Raw genomic sequence first — 27,214 nt, forward strand, 5'->3', positions numbered from 1 at the left:
TTGAGCAGAGGGTTGGACTAGATGATCTCCTGAGGTCCCTTCCAACCCTGATATTCTATGATTCTATGTCTTTGATGCACCATCAGGATATGCTGTTCACTACACCGCAAAATCTCAGTGTATCAGAAGGGGTAAGGTATTGTGCTGGTCTTCACATGTATAAACTTAAGCACTTCTGTCTGGATGTAGGCAGTAAACTGTGTGGCTGGAAGTAAAAGCAAACTGCTTTGTTATGAGCAATCTGTGTAATCTTCAGGGACTGAACTAAACCAAGCTGTTCCTTTTGCTTTAAAGCAGTCAACAGGCTGTATCCATCAGTTATTATAATTTATTGCCGGAACTCCTTTCCTTTTGTGTTTCCACAAGGTGTGCATATTAAAATTTATGCAAAATGGAGGGATTGTGGGGTGGTTAGGAACCAAGGCCTAAGAACCATTAATCAAAGGCAGCACTGCATAGGAGAACAATGAAGAGCAGAGATGGTAATAATTTTCTAGAAACATTTAGAAATACATGAAAAATAAAAGGCAGCTTTAAAATACGTGCTTGAGTAATTAGTACAGCCCTGAGTGCTTTTCATTTTACTCAGCCAGTTATTACATCATAATTTTTAAACTTGTTCAGTTAGTGTTTCTCGGATCTATAGTGCCATAAGTCTTCTGCAGGGAGAATATTAAATGAACATTGAGTTTTCTGCTACTATTGATTGTGGTTTAATTTTCAGAATGATCGGAAATGAAAATGTAAAAAAAAATTATATTTTTTCTTCTCTAAGGAATAAAATTTTGCTTGACATATTCCCCCCAAATTCTCTCAGTACTCACGTTGTTGTTATTACAGCAACAGCACCTAGATGGCTCAGCCAGTATCAGGGCCCCATTGTGCTAGGACAGGTGTTGTACAGACACATACTAAAAGATAGTCCATGCCCCAAAGAATTTAAAAATGTAGGTCCCCAATCCCACAAAGAGACTCGTCAAAGTCTTTGGGGCCTCCCCACAGGGGCAGCGGTTCGTCGGCACACGCAGTTCTCTGTGCAGGATTGGAGCCTATATAGACAAGACAGACAGAGCGTGAGAGGAAACAGGGTCATAGAGAGGGAAAGTGACTTACCCACAGTCAGACAGGAAGTCAGTGGGAGAACCAGAAATAGAACCCAGGTCAACACAGTGTTGCCAGCTCTCATGATTTCATTGCAAGTCTTGCGATATTTTTTTGTTTTCTTAAAGCACCAGCACCTGTAGTTATTGAAAATCTCAGCTTTCTCTTTTTTAAAGAAGTAAGTTTGTAGTTGTCATGGTTGCAGAGAAAAGCTGGAAAACATAAATTATACAAAGTCTCAAAAAACAGAAAGCAAATTAAAAGACTCAAAATGTATTATTTTTTAAAATCTCACAATTTTTAAGCCAATCTCATAATTTGGGGGGGCTCTAACTTGTTATTTTTGAATACTTAGGGTTGGCAAAACTAGACCATACTGCCTTGGATTCTGAGACTTTCTCATCTTTCAGTATTAGCAGTAGGAACAAAGCAGCAACCATTTCTCCCACTTCTCCTTAATAAACAAAAGACAATTATTTGTTGCTGAAGGTCAAGACTTATAAAGTTATTGAGGTGTGTGTGATCTGATTTCTTTAAGTGGAAGAAGGATTAGAGCAAAGGTCAAATATGTGCTCCTGTGGGTGAGATTATTAGAATTTCTTTAATGGAATAAAGATTTATTTGAAATGAAATCATTTTTAAAATGGTCATAGCTTTATTGTATTTCAAAGTAAAAAATAAAAATGAAGAACTCAGACTCTGCGTAAGCTAAAAAAAAGACTCAAACCTGAGTAATTCAACACAAATAAGAATATCCTGTAACACCCTGTTGTCTCTGTATGTGTTTTAAATAGCATCCAATTATTTGAATAATTAAAGTAATCAATTCAGAGAAATGCAACAAAAAACACAGCCCAGCATTTTCAAATATAGGTACCTAATGTTAAGCACCTACATCTATACAAGCATCTAAGTAAAAGTGGTCTGATTTATTTTAGCCCTGTTTATTTAACTTCCTAACCTTGAACATTTTGGTCCAAGATTTGTTTTTAAAAACCTTGTGAAGAGAGAGGGTGGTTTGGTTTGGTTTGGTTTTTTTGCAGTGAATGGGTAGTGTAGAATATTTGATTGCTGGAAATGTACCAAAGAGAAAAGATGGGACCTTTTCAAAATGTAGCCACTTAGGAGTATACTTGCAGTTAACATTTGTTGAACTATTCATGTACCATTATTTATTAATTGTATTGCAGTAGTTTTCAGATGCCTCAGTCAGGATTGCGGCCCTGTTGTGCTGGGTGCTGTACAATCAGGAAATAAAGCAATCTGCACCCCAAAGAGCTTATAGTCTAGGTATGAGCAAAATGTCACCAGCCGAGTATAGAATGTACAGGAAAGGAAGACAAGGACACAAGGTGTTCCTGTTGCTACTAATGTTGCACATGCAGAATAGAAGTAAAGACTGATATTGCATAAACTAGGCTCTGCCATAATACAAATAAGTGTCTTCCATCAGCCTGTGACAAATTCACTTTAACGTACCGATAAATCATATTTGAGATATAGTATGGCCTAGTGAATTGAACGCTGGACTGGGACTTAGGAAACCTAGGTTGTTCTTCGAGTGTTTGCTCATGTCCATTCAACTTAGGTGTGTGTGCTCGCCTAATGCAACAGCACTGGAAGTTTTTTCCCTCAGCAGTATCCATAGGGGACCGGCTGCAGTGCCCCCTGGAGTGCCTATGCCACGGTGTATAGGGCGCCACTGGCTCCATCCACCCTCAGTTCCTTCTTGTCGCCAGTGACAATGCTGGAACTGTTGCTGCTTCAGCTAGTGCTGTTGCTTTCTTGTTCGTATGAACTTGTTAATTCTTGTATTAGAGTGTATGTAGTTTTCTGTTAGTGTTGGTAAATCCCTTAGCTATAGTTAGAGACTTCGTAGGTCCTGAAACGGAATTTTGCCTCAGGACGGGGCATGCCCCAGTCCCCAGGCTTTAAGCCAGTGATCACTGCAAGAGGCCCATGTCCATTAGTGATCCACACAGCAGCTGTCTGCATTGCTTGGGCAAACGGCACATTGGGGAAAAGTGCAAGATTTGCAAGATCTTCAAGCCAAGAACTAAGGAGGAGTGTGTTATTCGCTGAAGAGCGCTCCATATGGAGTCGGCCCTCACCCCGGCACCAAAGCAACACTTCGACTCGGCGCCGAGCACCATGACCTCAGTACACAGTGCCCCACCAGGACTGTCCACTCGCTGGCACTGGTCTCCGTCCATTGCTCTGGCCAAGAAGACGGTGCAAGGTCGGTCTCCAACCTTCCGCAAGGAAAAGGATAAGACAGGGTGCAAGCAAGGTCCTGTGCCAGGCAACTCTTCACCCCCTTTGGGATCTTGGGCTCAAGTTCCAGTTGAGCTGGGTCGCCCAGCCCACTCCCCACCAGCCACCCCAGATAGTGGCAGAGACCTCTGCCAGCTCGGGGTACCGTCCAAGCCGAAGGTCCTGCAGGTGGCGCAGGAGATCATGTCCCTCCCAGTGCTGCCCACGCCAGCTCCCGCGGTTCCCTGGTCACAGGATAAACCTGCATTTGGACCTCCACAGTCGTCGTCCCCCCCCCCCCCCTCCCAGCGGCACTGTTTCCTGTCGCGGGAAATGTCCCACCAGAGCTCACCCTCCCATAGCCACCACGCCCCTGACCATAAAAGGCAGAGGCAGCGCATTCCCATTCAGTCCCCGGACCTTGGGCTCAGGCAGAGAGGCTCAAGGTGCAGCTCGCTGGCGACCGGGCACAGACATCTGGAGGCATGCGCCCCCCAGCAGGAGTACCAGTCCTGGCACCTGGTATCTCCAAGACCACGATGCCACTCCAGAGACCTGTTGAGAGTTCGACGCTACCGTTCCTCAGACCGTCACCGATCCCCTAGGAGGACATCACAGAGCGCGGGCGCTTCCTGGCACCGGGCCTGTTCCAACTCCCATTCCCGCTCCTCATCCCTGTACCATTTGTCAAGTGCGAGGTGTAGATCACCAGCTCCAGGCCGTCGCGCCTGTCGAGCACCACTGGTCCCCAAGACCCCGTTCCAGATAAGAATCCGGGCGGAGTGACCGGTATCAGTTGGGGCAGAGCCACCATTCCGCTCTGTCCTGGTTGCCTGGGAGGACCCTATGGCACCATCCTCCTCATTGTCGCCAGATGAGGCTCTAACAGGGCCCCCTCCCCGGCTCCTCCAGATGACACTAAAGCGCACCAAGAACTGCTGAAGAAGGTCACCGCCAACCTGGGTCTTCAGGTCGAGGAGTTAGAAGAGCCCTCAGACTCTCTCTTCGATGTCCTCTGCTCCACAGCACCAGCCAGGGTGGCTCTGCCCCTTCATGAAGGGGTCTCAAGGATCACCAATGCCCTGTGGCAAACTCCCTCCTCCCTGCCCCCATCTCCAGGAGGGCCGAGCGCAAGTACTTTGTGCCATCCAAGGGCCACGAGTACCTGTACATCCACCCTGCTCCCAACTCCCTAGTGGTAGAGGCGGTTAATCACAGGGAGCAACAGAGTCAACCTGGGCCTACGCCTAAGAACAAAGACTCCAAGAGACTAGACTTGTTTGGGCGTAAGGTTTATTTGTGCTCTAGTCTCAGCTGAGGGTGACCAACCATCAGGCCTCCTGGGATGCTATGACTTTAACATGTGGGAAGCCATGACCAAGTTCAGGGGTTCTCTCCCTGAGGCTTCTAGGAAGGCATTCAGGGCAATCATGGAGGAGGGCATGACTGCGTTCAGGGAGAAATTCCAGGCAGCTTCGGATGCAGTGGATGCTGCCGATCGAACCATGGCCTCGGCCATTGCCATGCCCTGCTCATCCTGGCTGCTCCTCTCTGGCTTGTCCACGGAGGCTCAGCAGTTGATGCAAGACCTTCTCTTTGATGGGCAAGCCATGTCTGCGGAACAGACAGTCAGTCAGCTCCATGGCCTCAAGGACTCCCGCACGACCCTGAAAACATTGGGCCTGTATGTTCCTGGCCCGGCCTACATGGGGTTCAAGCCACAGCAGCCTTAGGACCAGGGAAGCCATCCTCACCAGGAGTGTCCCCATAAGAAATCCAGAGGCTACAAGCGTCGTCCTAGCCACCAGCCTTCGCAGGCTTCTCAGTTGAGCTCATTTTGAGGGTATGCCCAAGGTCGACCTATTGGACTGTTCTAGGATCCTTCCTCCCCTATTTTTGCCAACTGTTTTTCTCCTTTCCTCCCTGCGTGGGCATCTATAACATCGGACCGATGGGTCCTCAGTACGGTGGCATGGGGTTACACTCTTCAGTTGCTTTCTACCCCTCCTTCCCACGCCCTCTCCCCGTCCCTCTTCAGGGACCCTTCTCATGAGAGTCTCCTCGCACAGGAGATAGAGGGGCTCCTGCAGCTAGGTGCAGTGGAAGTCGTTCCTCCAGAGTACAGGAATAATGGTTTCTATTCCAGTTACTTTTTAATCCCAAGGGTGGTCTGTGACCTATCCTGGATCTGCGAGACTTGAACCACTTCAAGCTGAAGTTCAGCATGATCTCCCTGGCTTCCATCATCCCCTCCCTGGATCCGGGAGACTGGTATGCCACCCTCCATCTGAAAGATGCATACTTTCACATTGCTGTCTTCAAGAGACAAACACGCTTCTTCCGGTTTACGGTAGGTCCCAACCACTATCAGTTTGCGGTCCTCCTGTTTGGCCTAGCGACAGCATCGCGGGTATTTACCAAGTGCATGTCAGTGATGGCTGCTTACCTCAGACATCGAGGTGTCCAGATCTACCCATACCTTGACGACTGGCTAGTCAGAGGCAGCTCCAGGTCCCAGGTCCAAATGGATGTTGCGATGCTGTTAGCCACTTGCCGTTGCCTTGGCTGTTGGTAAATGACAAAAAATCCATATTAGTTCCGGTACAGAGGATAGAGTTCATCAGAGTAGTCCTCAACCTGTGCCAGGGCATTCCTGCTGCTGGAGAGGTTCAGGGCACTGACAGACCTCATCACGGATACTTACCTTGCTGCAATGGTGGACCGACCCCAGAAAAGTCCTGGAAGGAGTTCCCTTCATCAGCACTCCTCACTCACTCAAGTTGGTTTTGGACGCCTCGGACCTTGGCTGGGGGGGTGCACCTCGGCACTCTCCAGACCCAGGGCAAGTGGTCTCCACAGGAAATGACGCTACATATAAACGTCAAAGAGCTCAGGGCAGTGCGCAGGGCATGCACGGTCTTCCTATCTCACCTGTCGGGCAGAGTGGTCAGAGTCTTGACGAACAACATAGCTTCAATGTTCTACATCAACAAACAAGAGGGAGGCAATCCTCAGACTTCTGCATCGACCACAGAATCCAGCTAGAAGTGTGTCACCTTCCGGGTACCGAGAACACAGTAACAGATCGCCTAAGCAAGGACTTCTCCTCTCACAATAAGTGGGTGCTCCACCCGGAGATAGCCAGCACGATCTTCCAGAAGTGGGGAACTCCCCAAGTGTATTTGTTCGCCACCTGGCAGAACAGGAGGTTCCACAGGTTTTGCTCCAGATGGGGTCTGAGTAAGGGCTCCCTCTCCGACGCCTTCCTCCTGCCACGGGCGGGAAGCCTAATGTACACATTTCCTCTGATTCCGCTCATCATCAAGGTCCTTGCAAAAATCAAGAGAGACAAGGCTCAGGTTATCACAATCGCCCCGGAGTAGCCTTGCCAGCAATGGTTTGGGATGCTGTCGAGCCTGGCTGCGATCCCTCCGTGGCCCCTGCCGAACCGACTGGACCTGCTGTCACAGGATCACAATAGACTCTTGCACCCCAACCTCGCGTCCCTCTGCCTCACGGCATGGATGTTGAGTGGCTGAATCCTGAGGAACGGGCCTGTTTGGAAGGGGTCCAGAAGGTCCTCCTCAAGAGTAGAAAGCCCTCTACTAGACAAACTTACCTGGCAAAGTGGATGAAGTTCTCCTGCTGGGCAGCCGAATGGGGCGTCTCCCCTTTGCAGTCTTTGGTGCAGTTGATCATAGACTACCCGCTTAATTTAGGAACCAGGGCCTCGCACGCTCCTCTATCAGGGTGCATCTGTCGGCCATTTCCGCCTTTCATCCTCCAATCCAGGGACAGACGGTGTTCCCCCATGACATGATGGTCACGTTACTCAGGTCTTGAGAGACTTTTGCCAAAAGTTCGGTCCCCGGTCCCTCAGTGGGATCTCAGCTTGGTTTTGTCCAGGCTTACGGGCCTGCCCTTGGAGCCTTTGGCCTTGTGCTCCCTGTCTCACATGTCATGGAAGGTAGCTTTCCTGGCGGCAGTGACGTCGGCAAGGCTAGTCTCTGAGCTGTGAGCCCTAACCTCAGAACCGCCGTACACTGTCTTCTGTAAGGACAAGGTCCAGCTCCAGCCCAACCCAGCAATCCTTCCCAAGGTGGTGTCTATTTTCCGCATGAGCTAGGACATCTTCCTTATGGTCTTCTGCCCCAAGCCGCATGAGACTGGTGAAGAGAGGTGCCTTCACGTTTTGGACATAAGAGGGGCCCTGGCTTTCTACCTAGATTGGACAAAGCCTTTCCATAAGTCGACACAGCTTTTCATCTCTACAGCTGACAGAATGAAGGGCCTCCCGGTGTCCATGCAGAGGATTTCTAACTCTTGCATTCGCACCTGCTATGAGTTGGCGGGAGTCCCTCCACCGCTGATCGTCAGAGCCCACTCGACCAGAGCGCAGGCATCTTCGGCGGCCTTCCTGCACATTTCCCGATGCAGGACATTTGTCAAGCCACGACGTGGTACTTGGTGCACATGTTAACACCATCACTCAGCAGGCCAGGGATGATGCTGGGTTTGGCAGAGCTGTGTTGCAGTCTACACGTCCATGAACTCCTACCTACCTCCAAGGGATACTGCTTGGGAGTCACCTAAGTTCATTAATGATCTGGAGGATGGCGTGGACTGCACCCTCAGCAAGTTTGCAGGTGACACTAACCTGGGAGGAGTGGTAGATACACTGGAGGATAGGGATAGGATACAGAGAGACCTAGACAAATTAGAGGATTGGGCCAAAAGAAGTCTGATGAGGTGCAACAAGGACAAGTGCAGAGTCCTGCACTTAGGATGGAAGAATCTCGTGCACCGCTACAGACTAGGGACCGAATGGCTAGGCAGCAGTTCTGCAGAAAACTAGGGGTTACAGTGGACGAGAAGCTGGATATGAGTCAACAGTGTGCCCTTGTTGCCAAGAAGGCTAACGGCATTTTGGACTGTATATGTAGGGGCATTGCCAGCAGATCGAGGGACGTGATCGTTCCCCTCTATTCGACATTGGTGAGGTCTCATCTGGAGTACTGTGTCCAGTTTTGGGCACCACACTACAAGAAGGATGTGGAAAAAATTGGAAAGCATCCAGCAGAGGGCAACAAAAATGATTAGAGGACTGGAACACATGACTGATGAGAAGAGGCTGAGGGAACTGTTTAGTCTGCGGAAGAGAAGAATGAGGGGGGATTTGATAGCTGCTTTCAGCTACCTGAAAGGGGGTTCCAAAGAGGATGGATCTAGACTGTTCTCAGTGGTAGCAGATGACAGAACAAGGAGTAATGGTCTCAAGTTACAGTGGGGGAGGTTTAGGCTGGATATTAGGAAAAACTTTTTCACTAGTGGTGATAGCTTATCTAAAGTGATCACTCTCCTTACAATACGTATGATGATCAAGGTGGGCCATTACCAGCACAAATCCAGGTTTTCTTCCCCCCCTCACCCCCCAAAGCCCACTCTCTTGTTGGTAATAGCTTATCTAAAGTGATCGCTCTCCTTACAATGTGGGGGGGGAGAAAACCTGGATTTGTGCTGGAAATGGCCCACCTTGATTATCATACACATTGTAAGGAGAGCAATCACTTTAGATAAGCTATTACCAGCAGGAGAGTGGGGTGGGGGGAGAGAAAACCTTTTGTAGTGATAAACACCCATTTTTTCATGGTCTGTGTGTATAAAAACATCTTGTGTATTTTCCACAGTATGCATCCGATGAAGTGAGCTGTAGCTCACGAAAGCTTATGCTCAAATAAATTGGTTGATCTCTAAGGTGCCACAAGTCCTCCTTTTCTTTATATTAATGAGTGACTGTCATCTCCTGCTCTTTGAAGACGTCTGCATAGATCATGGAGGGGGATGGGGCAGATGAAAGTAACCTGAAAAGGGGTGTAGGAACCAGAGAGACAAGGATGCGGGAGGACACATACTCAAGGCAGGATCTGTATATATTGCCCTGCCAAAGCCTCACGAGGAAGGGGCAAGGAAGGCAGAAGGAGGCAGCACCCTAGCAATGCAGTAGTTCGTTCGTTGACCATGATGACCTGGATTGTGCCCCGGTAGATTAGTTTGTGCAGAGGGTAAGACTGGCAGGGCTGTGGAGACCATTTCTTTTGTTGTAATCTCCAGCTCCGACAGTTTCTTGCTGCTGTTTGGGAACTTCTTACAGATTGTCCAACGAGATCAGAAACCAAAACAACACCTCTTCTGCCTCTAAGGTCCTGTCTAGATTAGGGTACAAGGTCTGGTGCTCAAGGCAAGTGAAGCCAGGGAACATACACTGTCTTTAATACACGTTAAAGTGGTTGAGTTATAGCCTAGCGGTGAGCCCTAACTGCCAGGCTGTGTGGTCAGTCTGTGTGTGTCTTGCTTACAGTTTCTCCTGTTGAAACTGTTCCACTTTGTATGAATAATTAACATTCATTGGGCCAGAGAGAAAGACTGACTCTATATTCCAATGGTCAGGGCACTGTCGTGGGAGATCGGGTTCAGGCCGAGCACAAACATGAGCCTGAGTTTCCTAGGTGAGTGCCTTCATCATTGGCTAGTGGATATTTTGGGCTGGGGTCTTTCTGTGCAAAAAATGTTGAAAAGTCTGAGTTTTGTTCTGCATTGTACTGAAAACAAATACCAAAACCTGCTTTTCCCCCCCAGCCAAACCTAGCTAACCTGTTCTTACAGTTCACCCTTTATCCTGCTCTAGACAAAGCCTAAGCATAGGGAATGAAGGAAGGCTAGCAGAGCCTATCCTGCTTGAGCAAAAAAGGGGAATCGTTTCCTACAAGCCGTGCTGCTCTCAGGCCAGAGATCTCAAATATGAACTGCAAACGCCTAATGACCGTAGATGAGAACAGAGTTCACAAGGCTTCAAGTGGCACAACAGCAGTCTTCATGGATCTTGCAGGTTTTCCATCGTAGGTGAACATCCTGAAAAGGTTTTTGACGTGAAAAGTTTGTGCTGGGGTTTTCTCCTTCCTAGCCCAATTCAGCTCCAGCTCTTCCCTGCCTCCACGCCAGCTGCCCTTGGGGGGCTCACAAAAAAGTTACTACAACTTCAAGCAACTGTTTAGTGGTTTGCCTGGCTGTCGGGCTGGTAGGGATGATGGCACATGTTCTCTGGCTTGGCACTTTGTGAGCCACAGAGCCCATCTGTTGGGTTGGGGGGTGTCACAGTCTGGGTGCTCTGGAACTGCTCTGATGTCAGGACTCTGGTGCAGCGGGACTCCCCTCTCTGGTCTCTCTTACACCATGGCAGAAAGCTTCTTTGGCTTTGGCGCTTCCTGGGTCTGTCCTTTGAGCATGCAGAACCCCTGTTCACCCCGTGAGCTCCCTGTAGTGAGTCCACCTGGATGGGATACCTGGGGAAGCCTTACACACACACACCCATGTACCCCATCTTCACAGTCAGCAGTGACTCTCAGACAGCGTGGAAAAACTGGAGGGTTTATTAGTTGACAGGAACACAGCCTAGAACAGATCTTGTTAGAACAGGAATCAGGAACTTTCAGCAAAGTCTATCCTGGGGGGAATCCAGGGCCTGGTGCCCTGGATTCCCCCCTCCGAGTCCCAAAACAGGAGACTGACCAGTTTCCACCAGCCCGTCCCCCGACTCCCAGAACCCCTACTCTGTCCTTTGTCCCTTTCCCTGGGCAAAAGGTCACCTGATCTCTTTGTTCCCAACACCTTGGGGAGGATGGGGAGGGGCGGGCAGGCTGGCTGGCTGGCTATCAGTTGCTAGGTCACAGGGTGTTGATGTACTCTCACCTACACTCTAGGGGTCTCTGCAATGATCACACACTCTTATCCCACCAGCCAGATATTTAAGCAATACATAGGGGAAACTGAGGCACGCACACAGTGTTCAGAGAAAACATTAGAAACATTTCCACTTCGTCACAGGGGGAAAAGGGATCAGTGCTGCAGAGGTGGCACTCTCTCTCCCTTCTGTGCAGCCTGGGCTCTCTGCACATGGTTCCAGGGGCCCGGTGCAATGGATGTGTGTTATATCCTGAAAACTAGCTACAAACAGGCTGTGGCAATATGGACATCATTTCGGGTGGGCGGGAGGTACTTCAAAAAAAGAAAATGAATCTTCTAATAAATGTGAAACTAAGTGTGGATATTTCTGACTTGACTGCTTCCTCATTCGGGTTCTGTGTGCAATCACTGAATCTATAAATAACTTTCCTACGAGCTGCTTGATTGCTAAAATCCTGTATATTCCCAAACACATCAACAACATGGTTTTATATAGGGGGGAGGGGGAATCTGTTAAACCTCAGCATTAATGATAGCAATTTTTAATTAACCTGATTTAGAAGCCAAATGTAATACTGATGAAAATGAAAGGGTAGAACATACAGTAATTTATTCCAGTACAGTGGTCATGACTGTTGAATTAAATTTATTCAAATTAATGTTAAAAAAAAATCTTTGTAGCACTAGGCTTGGTGCTGGATGCCACGCTTTGGAAATCAAGTTAGAGTGCAAGCTTGGACATTGGGTATGTGAAAGCATGGCTGTGCAAGCAGTGTAGGATGAAGTGATTCTTTAACAGTGAGGGAAGATCGGGGGTGGGTAAAGACCAATCTTGGTCTTGTTTAAAAGAGGGGGAAAAAATCAGTTTGTGGTCTTTTACTAACTGCCCCTCTCCGGGACGTGCTGGTTACAGGAAGATGGTCCTTGTCAGTTCAACATAGGAAACTGCCTAGGATTCACTTTGTCCTCCACAGAACAGTTCCTTCCCTGGGATGAGGACCATTATAATAAGTACCTGGATAGATAATGGGCAACAGTTGTTCAATAGCACACTCCACCACTGTACAGCAGGAAGTGAACCTGTCAGGCTGTTGAACCTACATGAGGGGTTTAGCTAGAAAGAATGTAACTGAGTTGGAATTAAGTATTCAGTCTGTGAAATGGGCCAAAAATTGTGCTGGTTTTAAAAAAGCCAAACAAACCAACCAATCCCCCACAGGCTGAACTCCAGCAAGAAGAGGGGAACATACAATAACATGGTAGTGTATTGAGAAAAGCGTGCTGCTGGGTATGTGCATTGTGTATGTATGCATATGTTTCTGAAAGCACATGACAGCATGATGTTCAGGTGTCCAGTAAATGATGCTTTTTAGGAGAGGTTAGGGTCCTGTTGACTTCAGTTGCACTGCTTATGTGAGCAAAGGTTGAAAAATAGGGCTTTTAGTTTTAAAAATTATTTTCCTCTGAATTCACTGGGACTTATGTGTCCATAGCTGTTTGAAGAAGGATCATTTGTAGCCTTTGTTAAAATGCCTATTAAAACCCTTTGCCTTACCTGTTAGTTCCAAATGGTACAAATTGTTTTGCTTGTCATTTTCTAGGTGGCTGGCAGATAATTGGGTACAAGTGATGAGTGGTTCCAAGAGCTATAGTACTTTCATGCAATGTTTCTAGCTTTTCCATAACAAGGGAATCTGGCTTATAGAAACTCTGCTGATGGTGAGGAAGGGCCCAATTGAATAAAGTGCTGAGCCTTTGCTGTGAGATGTAGAGCTCTCTCAATTCCCAGTGGGAGTAGGACTAAACAGGATTGGATCATAAAGAAGCAGTAGCATAACTTGCTAGTTTGATATTTGTTTTTAAATTCAGTGATTGTCTATTTAGCAAAATGAAGACTTAATAAAACGTGTGTACTCCAATCTTGAAATTTTATTGTGAGTTCATTCAGACTAATACATCACGTTAATATGGCACTGCAAGCAGCTTAGTAGGAGTAGTTGTGTTCTACAGAGCAGGTAGTTTTCTACAGAATACGTTGAATATTCCTGTGTTCTTTAACATGCTGGTTATTCGCCTTCAGTTTCCAGGGGAATAGTTGCAGATGACCAGGGAAAACTTATACTGTTCTGTGCTCTCTACGTTTCCTGCCCATCTGATAATATATGTTCAGCTTTATATCTCAATTGTGCCAATCATCCTTGTGTTCAGACAGATTTTTTTTTTCTCCTAGGGTGCTCTCTTTTCTCCTTACTCTTATTGACAGAAGTGTATTTTCTCTGTCCTTCTCATTGCAGGTTATCCAACTGGGTATCACACAGCAGCCCCTGCCTACAATCCGAATATGTATCCAACCAGCAGCCCTGGCTATGCCCCAGGTAAAAATAACTTTTCATTCTGGAAACAGTTCACGACATGGTTAAGGATACAGGAGAGTCTCACTCATTTGCCGTTGGTTAACTAGCACACGGAACCCTGCTGTCTCCATGTTTTTCAGCAAATAGTACAGAGGCTATAGTAAACTCTCCCATTACTTCACAAAATATGTCACCACATGTTTCCCAATCCCTGTCATAGGTATGTCTGTGGACCCCTCACCACAGCGTCTGAACTCCCACACAATCTTTAGTGTATTGATCCTCACAATCCCCCTGTGAGGCAGGGCAGTGCTATTATTATGGGGAACTAAGGAAGTGACTTGCCCAAGGTCACAGGAAGTCTACGGCAGAGCAAGGAATTGAACCCTGGTCTCCCAAGCCCTCAGCTAGTGCCCCAATCGCTGGACCATCCTTCTTCTCTAGAAAGTTATCAAAAGTATCATTATAAAGAATTAAAACAGAACTGCATTGTCATATAGGTGAACACAGAACCTGTTGTAATGGATTATCCTTCCTTTTCTGTGTGGGCACTTAATCAATAATTGGCAAAATTCAGTAATTCACAATAAATTGTTCCTGCACATCATCAGTGCAAATTAGCGAGGTTCCATTGGTGATTCATTTTGAATATTCTAAAGTAATTTTCTTGCCTAAGCAAACCACTTGCGTTTCATGCATTTTGAGCCCAAACCTGGAAGTCCTTACTCAAGCTATATTCTCCTTGGAGCCCGTAGAAAATTTCCTTTAGACCCAATTCAGGAAAGTGTCCCTATTCAAGAAATCACTTAAGTATGTGCTTAAATTTAAGCATATGCTTAAAAGCTTTTCTGAATCAGGGCCTCAGGTAGAACAAATAAAAACCTTTACTCACGTTGACTAGTTCCTTACACTATGAGCAGGCTCTTAGACTTCAGGGGACCTACTTCTTGAGTAAGGTACTACTCAATATGACTGAGGATGGCAGAATCAGAGGCTAAATAAGGGCTTCAGGATATGGCCCTTGTTTATTTTTTGCTTCGTATACAATGTAATTTAAACAGTACATAACATAAAAAGATGCAATATCTCCTTTTGTAACCACAGTGTTTTTGAAGTATATAACTTATTACCTGTTGCTTTTTAAGCCACAAGGTTGTTCTTACAGGGATATTGGCAGGGAGGGGTGAAGAAGCACAGGGACTAGAGGGATGGGGTAGTGGCCGTGGGAGAAACAAGAAGCAAGAAGAAGTGGGGAGGGAGTGGGGGAGAAGCCAGCAAATAGGGACCTGGTGAGGACAGGGAGGAGTGGTGTTTGGTGGTGGTGGAAGCAGGGATCTGGGGTGGGGGGGAAGTAGTAAGGGGGTGGGATGGTAATGACCTGGAGGCAATTGGGGGCATGGGGAATGGCGGTGGCAAAAGAAGCAGTGACACAAAGGGGAGAAGTGGATAGATGGGGATGAAAGCAAGGAACTGGAGTTGGGGGCATTGGAGATGGGGAGGGGAAAGGAGGGACCTGGAGTGTATGTGGGGAGGAAGGGACTGTTTGTTACAAACCCTGGGTTTTTCAGTTCCATTTTCCAGCAGAAAAGCATTGTGCTGGAAAATTTTCAACCAGCTTTCCTAGTGACAATTATAGGATATACCTAGTGTACTAGATGCTTATGACAGACAGTGACCCAGGGAAGTTTGGTAAAGAGATTGTCTCTAGTAAATTTGAGGGTTGAGAGGTAACCCTTCAGAAGAGGACATCTGGGATGATATTCTTCAGGTTTATTACCGGTGTTAGATAGCCTGAATAAGGAGGTCAGTTTAAGAAAATGGTGCACATAGTCAGGATTTAAATGTATAGGACCCTGAGGTAGGTTTTGAGGTCGTCCTCATCTATACTGAGTAGAGGAATTTCACTTATTCCAAAGGGAGGCTAATAAAATTAGCAGTTGCGTTCTGCAGCCCCAAGCAAAAAGAGAAGGAGTATGTGGAGTCTCTGATACAGACATTCAAGGAGCAGTCAAGGAGAGAACAAGGAAAGCTCTGCACCTTGGAGCCCCAGGAGGATAGTGTGTGTGAAGCTGGAGGGGAGTGATCTACTGTGCAGTAGCCTAGATGGGAATTGATGACCCAGCTGCATATCTGTGCGTGTCCCCCTTCTCAAGTGCTCTCATTCCAGTTGAACATCAGCACTTAAAAGCTTGCTGCCAAATGAGTAGGTGCCTACCAAATTCAGGGTCCATTTTGGTCAATTTCGTGGCCATAGGATTTTTAAAATCGTAAATTTCGTGATTTCAGGTATTTAAATCTGAAATTTCACAATGTTGTAACTGTTGGGTCCTGACCCAAAAGAGGGTAGTGGGAGGGTTGCAAGGTTATTTTAGGGGGGTTGTGGTTTTACCACCCTTACGTCTGCACTGCTGCTGGCGACGGCGCTGCCTTCAGAGCTAGGCATCCAGAGAGTGGCAGCTGTTGGCCAGGAGCCCAGCTCGCCAGCAGCTGCGCAGAAGTGAGGATGGCCTGGTATGGTATTGCAACCCTTACTTCTGTGTGGCTGCCTTCAGAGCTGGCGCCCCAGCCAGCAGCTGCCACTCTCCAGCCGCCCACTGCCACCCTTACTTCTGCGCTTCTGCTGGCAGTGCTGCCTTCAGAGCTGAGCGCCTGGCCAGCCGCCACCGCTTTCCAGCCACCCAGCTCAGAAGGCAGTGCAGAAGTAAGGGTGGCAATACCATGACCCCCCTAATCTAACCTTTGCAACTCCCCCGCAACCATATTTTAGGTGAGGACCCCCAGTTTGAGAAACGCTGGTCTCCCCTGGGAAATCTGTAGAGTATAGGATTAAAGCACACAAAAGACCAGATTTCACGGTGGAGATGAGATTTCATGGCCCATGACGCATTTTTCACAGCCATGAATTTGGTAGGGCCCTACAAATGAAAATATCACATGGGGATGCTGGTGCATTCAGCAGCAAAGGAGTTAAAGCGGAAGAGAAGCTTTAGCAGAGGCAGGTGCAAGATATGGACAAGTTCTGGCCACCTTCCAGGCACACCACCTCAGGGGAAATACGGGAGGAAAAAGGATGTTTACAGTCGAGAATGATGCCAAGATTTCAGACCTTCAGAGCAGCATTAAGGAGAGTGATGGCAGTGTCAGAGACATGGGACAAAGAGGACTTTTTACCCAGGAGGAAGACTTCAGGCTTTGATTCATTCAGTTGTAGGAAGTTATGGTTGGAGCCAATAATTGAAACCTTCTGTCCTGTTTGTGGGTTTTGGAGAGCTGCTGGCATACTTCAAGCTGGTTAACCAACCTTTTGGAATTCAGCCTGTGCTGATTATCCACATGTGTGCTGTGCAATTAATAAAACCCAGTGAAAAGGGGATCAAGTTACTAACATATATAAGGAGAAAGAAACTAAGAACAGACCCAGGAGAGAGAGAAGCAGCATCGAATAATGGGTGAATGGACTAACTGATGGATTTTGGCAAAGGGGGACAGGCATTTAAAGGTTCATCTACACTGCACACTCCTTTGGGTATCATATAGAGAATATACACTACATGTCCCCCTAGCATGGATATAGTTAGCAAAGTGTGGATGGTGAGGCACTACTTAGGCGAGTAGTGACCCCTGTGGACAGTGATGAGCTGCCAAAATCTTAACAACCGGTTCCCTCCTCACCCCACAAGGGGGTTGTGGCCCATCCCCACCCCCTGGGGACTCCTGCTCCATCCAACCCCCCGCGTTCCTTCATGGGCCTCCCTGGACCCTTGTCTCATCCACCCCCTTCCCCTGATTGCCCCCAGAACTGGGCAGGAGGGTCTCGTGGGCCACCGTAGTGGGTGCCCACCCTGCTCCTAAGAGCCAGAGGGACCTGCCAGGGGGCGAGGTGGGGAGTCCCAGCAGTGCTTACCTGGGACAGCTCCCAGGAAGCATCTGGCAGGTCCCTCTGGCTCCTAGGGGCAGGGAAGGGTACTGGGGGGGGGAGCAGGGGCAGCGGCCGCTCCCCCCACTGATCACATCAAAAGTGGCGCCTTAGGCACTGACTCCATGGGTGCTCTGGGGCTGGAGCACCCACGGGGAAAATTTGGTGGGTGCAGAGCACCCAACTGCAGCTCCGCACCCGGCCCCAGCTCACCTCCGCTCTGCCTCCGCCCCTGAACGCACCGCCCCACTCTGCTTCTCTGCCCCCACTTCCCGCGAATCAGCTGTTCGGTGGGAAGCTGGGGAGGGCTGAGAAGCAAACGGCGGCTTTGCACTCAGGCCCAGGGTGGCGGAGGGAGCTGGGAGCGGTTCCCCTGCGCGCCCCCCGGGTTACCTGCTGCAGCGCGTGTGGCCCTCCTCGCGCCCCCCGCCCCAGCTCACCTCTGCCTCCCTGGGCCTGAGCACGAAGCAGCCGCCTGCTTCTCAGCCCTCCCAGGCTTCCTGCGCGAACAGCTGATTCACAGGAAGCCGGTGGGGTGGAGAAGCAGAGTGGGGCGGCACATGCAGGGGAGGAGGCGGAGCGGAGGTGAGCTGGGGCCAGGCGTGGGGCGGGAAGCTGCCAGTGGGTGTTCTGCACCCAGCAAATTTTCCCCGTGGGTGCTCCAGCCCCGGAGCACCCACGGAGTCGGCACCTAGGGCACCACTTTTGGCCAGTTGTTAAATTCAGAAGCCTTTTTAGAACCGGTTGTCCCCTGGGACAACCGGTTCTAAAAGGGCTTCTAAATTTAACAACCAGTTCTAGCGAACCGGTGTGAACCGGCTCCAGCTCACCACTGCCTGTGGATATGTACCTGGGTACGCACCCTCCCTGACCAAGCAGTGCTTCTCCCATCTGTACAGTGGTTTTTAGCAGTGTAATGTCCCACTGCACCTCTGCTGCTGGAGTCATACCCCGCCAGAGGGAAGCAGTCCAGCAGTGGGGAAAGAGTCCGGCAGCAGGGTTCTGGAAAGGCTCCAACAACCTTAAAAAAGCACATGTAACATCTCATAGTTTCTGTGTACTATTCTCTGCGGAGCACACAGAGTCGAGGAGCGTTATTCGTATGCAAGATGTGGAGTGAATGAGCCAAAGGCTCTGTGCTGTGCCATGTACACGATGCATCTTCAAAGGTTGTTTAAAAGCTTGTATGATATTATATTGCATTTGTTTTAAAAATAGCCCAGGAAGAGAAATTGGAAAGATTAGGACTGCAGTTCAAGGAGAGAGGCGAAAAAGGTATATAAAATGATGAAGGGTACAGACAAGATTAACCAGGGTCTCCTATTTTACCTTTTACAAATGCAGGAATGAGGAGAAAACCAATGAAACTGAAAAGAAACAAGTAGTAAAATGATAAAGGAAATTGTTTTGCACAATGCTTAGTTAACCTGGGGAACTCCATGCCACAAAGCATAATTGAGGATAGGAGTTCAGCAAGATTCCAAGAGAGATGAGGTATGTATACTGATAATGAGAACATCTACACTTTACGTTAGAAGGGACCAAAACATAAAGGATGGATGTACATCTTAATACGTCAGCACATAAGCCAGCCACTGACTGTTAGGGGTTAGGGACAGGTTATCTAATATTTGACAGTTACAAGAGCTCTGTCACCTTCTTCTGAAGCATCCAGATCAGACCATTGTCAGAGACAAGATGTCAAATTAAATGGCCCACTGGTTTGATCTGGTGTGGGAATTTGTAAGATATATTCTCAGATCAGGAAAAGCAAGCACTCAAAGCACGAGCCTCTTAATCTTTCTGACACTGCTTATTAAGCTCTGTAATGCTGGTGGTAACCAAACACTCAAACATCCAGAGATAACAGTCCAGCACCCCTTTTGGTAAACTGGAGCCAAGAATGTTCAGCACATACTACAAAAAAACGAAACAATCGCCACTAGATTCTAAGGGAGAAATCCAGAAGTCCTGGCCGAAGTTCTTGTTGTTAAAGTAATTGCTGTAATTTAATTCTTGATTATCCTAGTCCCCCATCTCAGAGAAGCTACTACATTCCTCAACTTCTGACAGACCTCCGCTCACATCACACCAGGCCTATATTGATCCCTCAGTTACTGTGGCCAATTCTGAGGTTTCTGGTCCTCCATGCATGTTGCGAGCTTCTGGGTCCAACAGCAACATGCGTCCCTGTAAAGGCATATAAATATTTGTCCCAAACATTCTTTACTCATGCGGGGGGGGTGGGGGAGTGCTTGGAGCCAGTAGATTTAACCATATTCTGTACGGATTTGCGTAGTACTCGAACAACAAGCTCTCCTAAACTGTTCTCTTCAGGTTCTCCTACTGTGATAGCAGAGTGCCTTATCTTTATGAAATGAATAACAGAATGGCAACAGTGCCTGGCACCATCCCTTCCTACATACTCCACAGCAGCTGTGGAGGAGAGAGAAGGATTTTGTAGGCACTAAGGGTTAAATTTTCAAAAGTGTTGAAATAACTAAGTCACATTTTCAAAAGTGATTTTGGCACATAGGAGCCTGGCTCTTTGGAGCCAAAGCCCCATTTCAAAATGGGACTCAGGCGCTTTTGGAAATTTTAACCAAGAACAAAAAGTCTGACACCTCCTTTGTGTATCTCCTACCAGACAGTGCAGGTGAAGTCAGACTCGTTTCTTCTCTTTAATGACTTCTAACCGATTCTTATAATTCATTCGTAGAAGGGGATTTAACAATCAGCTGCTGTCAAACTAGTGCTCCCAAATTGCTTATCAAACTGACAGTAGTTCAGAAATAAATCAGCTCCACATCTGACTCTCAAATTACATCCACTGCAAAACATTATTTTGCCTCACTTATGAAAAAGTTTCTAGGTGCATTTAATAAGAAGAAAGAAAGAAATCCCCAGTTAAAGACTGATTCACCAGGATATCTACATGTGGCTGAGCACAGTTTTCTCTTAAGCTTCTTAGGCTATGTCTACAGTGCACATCACTGTCTGCAGTGTGTATGGTACGTGTCGCTACACACTGCCATCGGTGATGATTAGCCACTGGGCCAACGGGGCCGTGCCCAGGCACCCTGGCCAACTGGGGGGCCCTGAAAAATGGGTGCCCCTGTGCCCTGATCCCGCTTTGCCTGCCCGCCCGGCGCTTCTGCCAGGGAGTGGGGTCAGGCCGCAGGGGCTTGCCCCACTCTGCCAGGTGCTCCTTATCAGTATACATACCTCATCTCTCTTGGAATCTTGCTGAATTATAATCAGTCATGCTTTGTGGCAGGGAGTTCCCCAGATTAATTAAGCATTGTGCAAAAAAAATTCTTTTATCATTTTATTATTTGTTGCGTTCCAATTTCATTAACCATCTCCTTGTTCTTGCATTATGTGAAAGGTAAACTAGGAGAGCCTGGCTAATCTTCTCCATGCCATTCATCATTTTGTGTACCTTTCTCTCCTCTTCCTCTGAACTAATTCTTCCAATTTCTCTTATGATATTTTTCAAATAAATACAATAATATCATACAAGGTTTTTAAACTGCCTTTGAAGGCTTACCTTGTATGGGGCACAGCACTGAACCTTGGGCTCACTCATTCTGTGTCTTGTGTACAAATAACTCTCCTGGACTCAGACAGGTATACAGAGATTAGTACACAGTAGTATGAGATGTTGTGTGTGCATTTCTAAGGTTGTAGGGAAAAAATGTGTGATATGTTATTTGAGAAATAGTGCGTGGTCCTGTGAATAAAACTGCATCCTACAACATCCTCATATGGGGCAGAGTTAAGTTGTATAGGTATCCTTACTTTAACTCCTAGGCAAATTTGACATCTCCTGAATTTCTAGGGCTTTTCTATGCAGCTAGCTTTCTCAAAGTCCCTCTCTATTTTTGTGAGTGATCCTCTTTAAGGTCCAATCCTGCATCATCATGATCCACTAGAATGGGAGTAGGTGGCTAAATTAACTGATCCAAAAGCTCATTGGGAATATTTTTTTTAGCCAAAGCCCTCCTTTGGGATTTAGTCACTCCCACTGAAGTTAGGAGGCCTTCAGCACCTTGCAGAGTGGGCCCTTTGTTAGCAGTCACTTCATTATAGCCAACATACAATTAAAACAGAAACATGAGGATTTTTAAGAAAAAACTAGTACAAAAGGAGCTTTCTATAGTATTCCATCCATGGATATACAGTATGTGACAGAGTGAGGAATGTTCTCCACTGTGTTAAATGGAATTGAATTTAAGTAATACTGTGGTTCAGTGGTTGAGTTAAAACCAGTGGTCTGTATCGATACAAGGAGCTTTTACTCAAATTGAATCAGTTTCTGTCATAGAGCAGGCTGGAAATAATCAAACTGCTGAAAGGAACATGCTGTCAAGGTTCATGCAACCCACTATAAATGTGTGTATAGCAGAGGAGACTCAACTTTATTTAAAGAGTTGTAATTTTGAAAATATAAACCAATTTTAAAATGTACATGTGGGTTGTTTTAGATGTTAAGACTTCAGCTACCTTGCTGTGGAAGGCAGTACTGTACATTTTCAGACTCCAGAACTACTGTTCTCAATTCTGTCCAGTTTACAGGCAAACTGGTTTTACTGGGAAACATATTTGTGTAGCATACTATATGCTGTGTACATATTGGCACAAATCCTTAGTGATCATTTAAAACAAATAATTTTTATTCAACAGAGTTTCAACTCCTGCATTCAGCTAATGGTAGGAGAACTGTTTATCCTCGTCTATGTTAAGCTTATGAATGTGTAACATGATAAATGTGTAGAACTGATATGGAGGGGGTAAACTCAGCCTGAGGGAGAGAGTGTCTTTCACCAGTGATCCCTTACGGCATGCTGGGATACGTATTCATGATTAAAAGCTGCTTTTTATGAAATGCAAAAAAAGGTTGCTACTAGAAAGACTGGATGGCTCAGAGGATAGAGTGCCTTTCATATTTGGTCAGTAGGGACCAAATTACCTTCTGCTGCCTGTTCAGTAGCCTCTCAGGGCATGTCTACACAGCAGCTGGGGCTCTGGGAGCGTGCTTTCCAGTGGGGACAGACACACGTGCTAGCTCTCCTCAAGCTGGTGTGCTAAACACAGCAATGCGGCCATGGTGGCACGGACAGTGGCTTAGTCTTGTGGTCCGAACACAAATGCACCCGCCCCCTTGGGTGCGTACTCGGGTGGTTAGGCCAAGACGCTAATAGTGCTGCTGCGGCCACGCTGCTCTTTTTACCGTTGAGCGAGCGCATTTGTCTGCCCACGCTGGGAAGCATTTGTCTGCTCCTGGCTGCTGTGTAGACATAGACTGAGAAATGAGTAAGTGGCTCTGTGATGGGGTGGACTAGGCCCAGAGGCCCTCTGCTAGAGGCCTCAGGGTCCTGTCCCATCCCATCCTAGAGAGGAGCACCGCCGACCGGGCCGTTAAAAGTGCAATCAACGGTGCTGTGGGGCTAAGGCAGCCTAGTACCTACCTGTCCTGTCTTTGCACTGCACCCTGGAAGCGGCCAGCAGGTGGGAGCTCCGCACTCTGCCCCCACCTTGAGCTATGACAGTGCCTGCGGGCAAGAGCAGTGCGCGGAGCTTCCTGCCCCCCGTGCCTAGGAGCTGGACCTGCGGGCCACTTCCAGGGCACAGCGTGAAGCCAGGGCAAGCAGGAAGCCTGCCTTTGCACCGCTGACCGGGAGCAGCCCGAGGTAAGCCCACGCCCCAACCTCCTGTCCCAGCTCTGAGACCCCCAAAACCTGGAGCACCGTCCTACACCCCGAACCCCTTATCCCCGGCCCCACTCCCAGTCAGAGCCCCCAACCTCCTGCCCCCCAACGTCCTGCCCCAGCTCTGAGCCCCCCAAACCCAGAGCCCTGTCCTACACCCCAAACCCCTCATCCCCGGCCCCAGCCAGAGCCCTTACCTTCCTGCCCCAGCCCAGAGTCCACTCCCACACCCTGAACCCCTCATCCACGGCTCCACCCCAGAGCCCGCACCCCTAACCGGAGCCTTCACCCCCTCCCATATTCCAACCCCGTGCCTCAACCTACCATGCCCTCCCACACTCCAAATTCCTCGGCCCCACCCCCCAGCCTGGAACCCCCTCCTGCACCCCAAACCCCTCATCCTCGGCCCCACCCCAAAGCCCGCACCCCCAGTTAGAGCCCACACACCCCAGCCCTCTGCCCCAGCCCAGTGAAAGCGAGTAAGGGTGGGGGAGAGCGAGCCACCGAGGGAGAGGGAATGTAGTGAGCAGGGGGCAAGGCCTCGGGGAAGGGGTGGGGCGGGGAAGGGGGTGTGGCCTCGGGGAAGGGACAGGGCTAGGGTATTTGGTTGTGTGCGATTAGAAAGGTGGCAACCCTAGTAGGGACAGGGGGAGCTAAGAAGAGCTCCTGGCTGGCTGCTGGGCCTGAGCATAGAAGAGAGCTACGGGCAAGCCACTGGTGAAAGCCACCCCCCCCCCCCCCATTTTTTTGGCCCACAGTGGCAGCTCAGCCGAGGCCAAACACTAAATGGACCAGGGAGACTGACCTCCTCCCTTTGCCGTAGAGGGAGCTGGTGCATGTTAGCAGCGGCGCAAAACTGCGGTGTTGCAGCTCATGCTGCAAACAAAGAGCATGGGCCTCCAGGCCTGTTGATCGGGCGCTTTGCACCAGCTCTGTACTCTCTCCAAGCTCCGCGGCGTGAAACTGGCAGAAACTTGCTGCTTAGAGACAATCCGCTTCCGTCCTTGGTCGTCCCCCAGCACAGTGAGACAGGCTGAGTCCATGGAACGCAGCTGCTCAGATTTCACTCGGAGGAGTCACCAGCCTCCATTATTTCTTGTCAAATCCATTTGACATTTAATTACAATCTCTGATCTATTCCAGACTATTTATACAATAACAAAACAGTGCTCCTAATGACTCCACAGAGGAAGGTGACAGGAGTAGATACCATCATCTTCCATAGGGGTTCTTTAGAAAGGTTGCTAGTACAAGATATTAGCTGGTTCCTAAACGAACTATAATGCTGAAGATGGAACTGGCAGAGGAAAGTGAGTTTTTTTTAACCTTCTTGGCACTGACAGACTCGAAATGCTCAAACAGCCTAAAGTGACACCAGACACCAATTTTCAAAGCCAGGCTAGAGGAGTTAGCATCACAGACCTCCTGACTTCCAGCACCAGAGGGGCTTAATGAAACATGGAGGGAATTTTGGGAGAGCCCCCGAATCCAAAATCCTCTCAATCCTGCCACTTTCGTCCAGGCTTGACTCTCATTAGAAAAACAAAAGCAAAGCTTAGCTGGCATCAATAGGTCTCTCTCCCTCTCAATGTGTCATTTATAGACGGAATAGTTGCAAGTTTTCAAGTGAAATGTAGTTTAAAAGAAGAGAGTGCTATGGTGTCTCTATTGATTTATTTTGCACCAAACCTTTCCAAGAGATAGTTAGCCACCAGCCATTGCATTCTCTGCAGACCTGATTTACATCCAATGAAGCAACAAAACCTGGCATCAGGCGGGTGAATGTATATCTCATTCTGCTGGGATTCAGAAACCTTCCCTCACCAGTGCAAAAATACATTTCTAGCTTACGCCAACTCCTTGTTGTGTGTGACTTTGTTTCAGAGCTTTCAATATCTTAGAATGAAAGAGACAAGGCAGGTTGAAAGATCAATACAGAACTCCAGCATGTCAAATATTGATAAAGCTTATGCGAGTCTGGCTGCCAGGCAATTTCGCTATAACCTTTCCTTTCCCATGTACAAAATGCATGTGCTTAGAATCCCGTGCTATAAAGAAATGAAGCATGCTAATTATTAAGAGATGAGTGATATTTTTAAAGGATATCATTCTCTTTCCAGAGTTAGAGGATCTCTGCATTAAACCTAATGCATATTCCCCTTTAGGCCTTCTGTCTTTCTGTGATGTTTTTTTTTCAAACATCCATTTTATTTTCCTGTAAGTAGGACACACATTTATCCACACTGAACATGGTTTCTGCCTTAACTCTACCTATTAATAATGCAGTAGAGAATAACGCAGGCCATCCATTACTTGGATGCTCTCATTTGGCAGAAAATCAACCCAGGAAATTAGGTTTATCTGTTTTTCATTTCATGATATGGAGTTTGTAAGTTATCTTCCCTCTCCCCACCCATTTCCCATTTCTGGTTGCTTCATCAAGATAATTTCTGTTCTGTAAAGATGTAAAGATAAAGTATCCTGCATATGCCCCCTCCTTCCCCACTCATAGATCACATGTGCTTGAGAAGGAGGATAGGCTAGGGGTTAGGATTCTAGCTAATGCTTTCACAAATCCATGTTCAATTCCCAGCTCTGCCACAGACTTCCTGTATGACATTGGGCAAGTCACTTAGCCTCTCTGTGCCTCAGTTCCCCATCTGTGCAATGGGGATAACAGCTCTGCCCCACTTCACAAGAGTGTTTGAAGATAAATTCATTAAAGATTGTGAGGTGCTCAGATACTACATTGATGGTGACTACATAAGTACCTACAGTAAAACTATCCCAAACCTGGCTCCACATTCCAGGCATTCTTTGCAAGATGCCAGGTCATGAATAAATGGAGACCGAGGAAAGGATATATTCCATCACATATTTAAATGCTTAGTTCCACTTTCTTTAATCTAAGGATCGGTTGTGTGCTCTTATTAATGATATTGGCTCCATACATGCATCATGTACACTTCTAGTTGAGAGTTTTGCCTCTTTGGCTTTCCATGTGTTATCATCATGTAGTCATGTTGTCTGGAGCACATGTTCCCTTAAATATAGTTGATGATCAAGGAGTCAGGACATGAGTACCCATCATTGCAGTGCTGTAGCTATTAGGTTCAGCTCAAATTACTTGTCCAGTCTCAACAATTGGAATTCAGAGGGCCCCTGTTAGAGATGGATAAAAGTGAAAGCTTTTCCTTGTCAGTTAATAGTCTTGGAATGAGGCTAAAACAAATCCAGCAGATACTGGTGATAACCAGGTGAAAAACTATGTTAAATCATCTGAACTGTATTTGTCTCAGACAATACCTCGTGTGGTGGAAGAGTGCCTGACCTGACATCTGGAGGGTAGTTTACAACCCCTAGCCTTCCATGGTATCTCTGCTTACAGAACCTGGATGTTAGCTCTGACATCTGCGTACGAGAGAACTGTATTTGTACCATCCATGCTGTGTAGCTGTTTCAAAGGACCATAAGCTATTTCTGTTCTTAGATGCATCCTGAAATTCATATTTTGTGTAGCTCTAAGCCAGGGGTAGGCAAACTTTTTGGCCCGAGGTCCACATCGGGATGAAAAAGTGTATGGAGGGCCAGATAGGGAAGGCTGTGCCTCCCCAAACAGCCTGGCCTCTGCCCCCTCCCATTTCTCGCCACCCTCAGAACCCCCAACCCATCCAACCCCGCCCCCCGCTCCTTGTCCCCTGACCGCCCCTCCCAGGACCCCCACACCTAACTGCCCCCTATCTAACCTCCCCATCCCCTGACTTCTCCCCCCCAGAACCTCTGCCCTATCCAACTGCCCCCTGTTCCCTGTATCCTGACCGCCCCCTCCTGGGACCCCCGCCCCTAACAACCCCCCCCAGGTCTCCACCCCCTGTCCAACCGCCCCCTGCTCCCTGACTGCCCCCCAGAACCCTCTGCCCCTTATCCGACCCCCTGGCCCCCTTACCATGCCGCTCAGAGCAGCATGTCTGGGAGCCACGCTTGAGACAGACACGCTGCCGTGCTGCCCTGCATCAGAGCACAGGCCCGCCGCCCAGAGCGCTGCCCATGCGGCAGCATGGCTGAGGGGGCGGGGGGACAGCAGGGGAGGGCCGGAGGCTAGCCTCCCAGGCCAGGAGCTCAGGGGCTGGGCTGGACGA

At 48.0% G+C, this 27,214-nt stretch overlaps 1 protein-coding gene across 13 annotated transcripts in view; it reads left to right on the top strand.

Moving 5' to 3' along the window:
- FAM168A (family with sequence similarity 168 member A) overlaps positions 1–27,214 on the top strand; it is a 364,217-nt gene that overhangs the window by 299,787 nt on the left and 37,216 nt on the right. For 8 of the 13 annotated variants that reach the window (XM_075125994.1, XM_075125998.1, XM_075126005.1 and 5 more), the window contains one exon: positions 13,389–13,469. In XM_075125994.1, the coding sequence (XP_074982095.1) occupies positions 13,389–13,469 (81 nt within the window). Of the gene's footprint in view, positions 1–13,388; positions 13,470–22,050; positions 22,078–27,214 lie in introns of all 13 variants that reach the window. The other 5 variants (XM_075125991.1, XM_075125996.1, XM_048839574.2 and 2 more) reach the window with 1 other exon arrangement.

The sequence above is a fragment of the Caretta caretta genome, chromosome 1 (genome assembly GCF_965140235.1).
Source record: "Caretta caretta isolate rCarCar2 chromosome 1, rCarCar1.hap1, whole genome shotgun sequence".
Classification (NCBI taxonomy): Eukaryota; Metazoa; Chordata; order Testudines; family Cheloniidae; genus Caretta; species Caretta caretta.